This window comes from Salvia hispanica, chromosome 6, assembly GCF_029641045.1.
Source record: "Salvia hispanica isolate PSC_SH4W2 chromosome 6, Shi_PSC_v1, whole genome shotgun sequence".
In the NCBI taxonomy this organism is placed as follows: Eukaryota; Viridiplantae; Streptophyta; class Magnoliopsida; order Lamiales; family Lamiaceae; genus Salvia; species Salvia hispanica.
In genome coordinates, this window is record NC_142697.1 from 24,614,317 (window position 1) to 24,619,510 (window position 5,194).

At 36.6% G+C, this 5,194-nt stretch overlaps 2 protein-coding genes across 3 annotated transcripts; one reads left to right on the forward strand and one right to left on the reverse strand.

Annotated features, from left to right (window-relative positions):
• The first annotated feature begins 300 nt into the window (after positions 1-300).
• On the forward strand, positions 301-1,597 carry LOC125207460 (uncharacterized protein At5g01610-like). The gene is made up of 3 exons (XM_048106814.2): positions 301-613; positions 904-958; positions 1,105-1,597. The coding sequence occupies exons 1-3, from the start codon at positions 368-370 to the stop codon at positions 1,482-1,484; spliced, it is 681 nt and encodes a 226-aa protein (XP_047962771.2). The 5' UTR covers positions 301-367; the 3' UTR covers positions 1,485-1,597.
• Positions 1,598-1,608: 11 nt separating this feature from the next.
• Positions 1,609-4,978, reverse strand: RRG (sporulation protein (DUF155)). Of its 2 annotated transcripts, none has more exons than XM_048106811.2 (7): positions 4,518-4,978; positions 4,138-4,246; positions 3,475-3,646; positions 3,008-3,156; positions 2,647-2,798; positions 2,275-2,389; positions 1,609-1,874 (listed from the first exon to the last, which is right to left on the reverse strand). In XM_048106811.2, exons 1-7 carry the CDS (start codon positions 4,820-4,822, stop codon positions 1,740-1,742), a joined length of 1,137 nt encoding a protein of 378 aa, XP_047962768.2. In that variant the 5' UTR covers positions 4,823-4,978; the 3' UTR covers positions 1,609-1,739. The 2 variants fall into 2 exon arrangements, with proteins under 2 accessions (XP_047962768.2, XP_047962770.2); XM_048106813.2 differs by having other exon boundaries at positions 3,475-3,634; positions 4,518-4,976.
• Positions 4,979-5,194: the final 216 nt, after the last annotated feature.

The following is a 5,194-nucleotide window of genomic DNA, read 5'->3' on the forward strand; positions in this document are numbered from 1 at the left end:
GACTATTGTGTGATTTACAATGTAGATATAAATCAGATAAAATTCAAGTTAAGTAGTGGGAAAAAAATACATGTGTGCTAGCCAATCAACTTTCTTAAACAATAATGTTTCGATTTTTTCATGAATGGGACCAATTTTGTTTTAATAGTTAAATTAAATTGTACTCCGAATAAAGTAGTAAAATTAAAAAATATAAACAAATCCTAATCGCACAATCAATACATTAGAAAATCCGAAAAAATGTCCCTAAAAAGAATAGCAAGAAAGTGATAGTTCCGGTTTTTCAATCCGCAAAAGCAACTTTTATTCAGAATCGGGTTCCAGCTTCCACTTTTCCTCTCAAAGCCCGCTATCGGGCCCGATATTCATGCGGGCTGAGCTAACTTTTCTGCATAATTCATTTACTAGCGCACTCAAACAAAAAACTCAGTTTACTTCTTTTCCTGGCTGGCGGGCTGAAATTGAAACGACACACTCTGCTGCAAAATCCGGCCCGCAGCTTAGGAGAAGAATGGAGAAAGCAATGGTGAAAATGGGGAGCATAAAATCTGGAAGCTTTTGGCTGTCCAAGAAAGCTAAGGAAGAGTTCAATAACATCACTCAAGATCTCACTGTATCTATTTTTCCATTCTTCTTCTAATTAATGGAACTTGTGTTTATTTTGTTTTTATTTTTAGTGTTGCAATCTGTAAGATTTCAAGAAATAGTCAATGAGTCGGGGTTTATGGTATTCACTGACTTTTTTAGGCTTATCCCTTGTTTTGGAACTTAAGTTTATAATTTTGTGTTAAATGAACTTTTCATTTGTTTATCTTTCTCTAGATGTTGCTCTTGCTACTACCAATTGAAGAATAGCATAAATTTCTTTCAGTTTTGATCGGAGTATACTTGCCTATTTTGCAGACTGTCTCAAATGTTGTTGAGGAGAAGGCAAAATGGATCTTCGATAAGCTAAAAGGTCTGTTTCATTTAAATTGCTGATTCCAAATGCAAAATTCACTCCCCTTCAAGTTAGATTCAAATATGTGATGAATGAGAAGAAGATAGTCTTATGGAACTTTGCATTTGAACATAACTTTCTTGACATCTCTCCTTCCTCCATAGGAAAACCACTAAGAAGCTTGCCTGATCTTCTACGGGAGTACAATCTCCCACCGGGCCTTTTCCCGACCAACATTACAGCATACGAGTATGATGAGATCAAGTCGAGGCTGACTGTTCACTTGCCCTTCGCTTGTGAGGTGAGCTTCAAGGAGTCATCTGTGCTAAGGTATGCCCCTCGGGTCAAATGCATTCTCCTCAAGGGTAAGCTCATCGGCATAGAAGGAATGAAGACCAAGGTCCTCGTGTGGGTCAAGGTCACGAGCACGGCTGTTGAGGGTAGCAAGTCAGAGAAGCTCTCTTTCACTGCGGGCGTTAAGAAGTCGAGGCCTAAGGATGCATACGTCGTGCCACGTGAAGCTGTTAGAATCGAAGAATTTTGAGAGGATGATACATTCTACTATATCTCTGTTTTGTCAGCCCCATATTTTGAAGTTGGTTCACGTGTGAAAACATCTTATTTTCAATCTGTTTTGATGAGTTTGTTACTTAACAATGCGAAAAGGCAAAAGGAACTGCAGCAATTATTATAGCAGTGTGTTTCAATAATAGTAACACAATGAATATGTTCTTGCAGCAATATTGTCAAAAATTTGGCTGCAGCAAAAGAATGGCGTATATTGTATCTTTTTCCCTATTTAACTTCCTATAGAATCCCTAACAATCTCACAAATTGAGATTATGTTTTCTATTGCCAACAATATAATGATGCACCACTCCAGCAAATCTGACTTCCGATTTTGGAGCACTTCTTGAAGAAAATGGATGTTATGCTGCAGGAAAACATTAGAAGAAAAGTAGTTCTCAGTCATAATATCTCTAGCCATTGTTTCGCGCCAGAAACATAGTGGGTGTATAGATCAAGCAATCTACTCTGTGATATCTCCTTCAACATACCATATATTTTGGGCGATGGATAGATTGAAAAAGCATAGAATAGAGTATTTTGAGTGATTTATCAAAGCATATGGTTGATTAGCCTATGTCATCTTTATATATCCAAGTTATCACTCAAAGTAAACGTTCCCTTTGGAATAAGTAATCAGTGAGACCTTCAAGCTCGAGAAAATTTAAGAAGTCAAATATTTTTCAGAATCCAAAAGGGGAGCTCTCTGTTCTCTGTATTTATAGCCCAGAATCCCAAATAAAGCATCAGAGTTGAAATGTGCATACCTCAACAAATTTTAATTTAAAATCAAGATTTCCGAATCGCTGTGCAACCTCGTATTCCTCGCGAAGGTAGTCAAGAATTTGGGCATATTTTGCATCCCTCCAAGCGATTTCTGATCTGAAATGTGCATAATATAAACATTAAACAGTCAACAATCAATGCAAGAGACGAAGTAACTAGTTAAATGGGAATGCTGACATGTAGTCAAGTTTTTTCTTCAATTGACACTAATAGACATGGAAACTAAAAACTTGTGAGGAAATAACCTTGGGACACAATAAATAATTTATTACAAACAGATAATTATTTGATCTAAATAACTACTAAATAGGTTACATACATCATGATTACACCAACATTAACCTGTAAATTACCTATCAAAAATACCAACTTTTAGAATCACGTCAGCTAAATTTGAGTTAGCCTTCCCAACAAGTTGAAACAACTTTTTGCGGTCCATGGTGAAAGTGCCAGTTTTCTGCATTGCACGATTTATCTGTGCAAATTCCTCAACCATACCATCGACCTGATACACACAAATATACGTTTTGAGTACATTTTTCTGAATTTGAACTCACTGTTCTCTGATTATGCAAGGTTGATCGATAAGGCAGCTTGCAGAATATTAAATTTTAACTCCTTGTCACATTCTATTGCAGCAATAAACTATGAAATTCTACAATCTACAGTAGTTTATACATATCTTAAAGTAAAGAGTAGTATCTATCTGTTAACCTGTGATACAAAGTAGTCCAGAGCAATGCTTTGTCCGAGAACACTGCCAATTATGCGGATGCTATCCATGTCTAGGTTTTTCAAAACGATGTGATTCAGACCTCCCTGCATATCCTCAACCAACAAAGGCTTCTCTTTTATAGCATAATCTGATGCAAAAAGCAAAATTTTAAGATAAAAAAAATGACAATGCCTTGGAAATTCAACAAATAATCAAGATGTATGGGAAACAAATATGTGGACGCTGTAGGAATATCTAATACCGAACAACTAACACTCATATTTACTTCTCGGCTGATTTAGTTTCTCTGATGGTCAAAAAACTTAATTTGTGTTACATGATAAGAGTAGTGTTCTCTTTCCCTGCTACAAAACACTCGCCTTTCCCTGCTGCAAAACACTCGCCCAAAGCAAGTGGAACCATCTTATCTAAAGAAAAAAAATGCAGATAGTGAAAACAGCCTAACCATCTTTTCTCATTTCTGTAAGCAATCCAGAGGCATGTTGTCTAACAGTTTGCAGGTAAAAATCAACTTCATGATCTTCAACATTGAAGAGGATTGCTGAACCATACTGGTAGACAACCATGTAACGATAGCATCTCATGTCATTTCCAGCTGCACCTCGCTGACAAAAACACTTTGAATGAGGATATTCGATCAAGAGCGTCACTTTAAAGTTTAAATACAACCAACTGACATTTTATTTAACTTGGCTATTTGATCTATGAGCACCGACGTCCATATCAGATGTATATAAGTTCTATGGTGAAGAATATAGACATGAAGACACTATAGCAATGGTTGGTGGAAGCCTATGAAATCTACATCGGATGTATATAAATTCTCTTTTTATGTCTGCAGAAAATGAAGACATTTTTGTCTTCCATAGCAGTTTCAAGGCTTTTTAATGCATCTATCGCAAAATTTTGTTCTTTAGTCTGTATATTCACAACCCATCCCCTAACTCCTGTTCATTTCCCATCAAACCCAGCATAAGAACTGCAAGGTTTGATCCCATTGCACTGGACTGGAGTAACTAATCTTAACCACTTATTCCAGAAGCAGAGTTTAAATTCTCAAGATTGTGATGAATTGCAAGGATCAACTAGTAAGCAAACATTAACTTACAGTTTCCCAAGGAGGACCACAAAATCTGAGAATAATACTATTTGAAGAACGTGAAGTCGGAGGAATGACATGTTTTGAATTCTCAGCTTGCATACTCTTCAAATCAACACTGCCAAAATCATGAATCTGAGAGAGCTGCAAATCGAGATGCAACATCGACAAAAGAAACAAAGAGGAAATCGGAAGTGTAACAGTGCAAGTGAGTGGATCTAACAGCACACAAAATCATAACTTTCAACAAGCATAACGAGTATCAGAGTAAACACAAATTCAATCACATAAGCTCTGCAACTAATTTTTCCTTCAAAAATAAAAATTGGAACTGCAAATTGACACGATCGTTACATTCCATCATAAATAAATAAAACAGTGGAACCAACCTGGTACAGAGAAAAAAAGCCCTCACTGAGATATTCCCAGCCTCGTCATCTTCAAACAACTCCTCCAAAATCTTATTTGCATCAAAATCATTATTACGGGAATCTAATTCTTCGACGTAGGGTGGAGATGCGGGGAGGGCAGAGAAGTGCCTGAAACTCGAGAAATAATTCCTTGGCCTTGAAATTAATGGTGAATTTTGGGATCTAATAAGTGGGTGCCTGCTCAAATTTGGGTTATTAATGGATTTGGAAGCGGATGCGATGCGGGAAACTGCGACATAAACTCTCCATCCCCATCTCCCCATTCACTGGGGTGAACAGTGGCAAAATTCTTTGCGAGCTGTTTAAGTTCTTGACCCTTAAATTATATCGAATTCACACCATTTTCTCTAAGTGTAGGGCGGAATCCTTTGGTGTGGTCGATATTTGTTGTTGCTGTTGAATGATTTTCAAGACACCTGATTTTAATTGAGACTTGGGTCACAAACCCTAGCATATTCACTGACACTGACACCTGCTTCATTTTCACATTTTTACACCCAGAATTAATGTTATTGCATCCAATCAACGCCCAGTTAAATCTATTCTTATTTTATCTAAAAATAATAAACCTACTCTTCTTTATTTAGCTAAAGATAATGAATCTACTCTTCTTTTTTTAATAAAAAGAGTATACA

Coding starts and splice junctions, on each gene's coding strand:
- RRG (XM_048106811.2), bottom strand. CDS start 4,822: ATGGGGAGATGGGGATGGAGAGTTTATGTCGCAGTTTCCCGCATCGCA. Junction 4,247..4,517: donor GCTTTTTTTCTCTGTACCAG/GTTGGTTCCACT, acceptor TGATTTTGGCAG/TGTTGATTTGAAGAGTATGC. Junction 3,157..3,474: donor TACAGAAATGAGAAAAGATG/GTTAGGCTGTTT, acceptor TTTTTGCATCAG/ATTATGCTATAAAAGAGAAG.
- LOC125207460 (XM_048106814.2), top strand. CDS start 368: ATGCGGGCTGAGCTAACTTTTCTGCATAATTCATTTACTAGCGCACTC. Junction 614..903: donor ACATCACTCAAGATCTCACT/GTATCTATTTTT, acceptor CCTATTTTGCAG/ACTGTCTCAAATGTTGTTGA. Junction 959..1,104: donor GATCTTCGATAAGCTAAAAG/GTCTGTTTCATT, acceptor CTTCCTCCATAG/GAAAACCACTAAGAAGCTTG.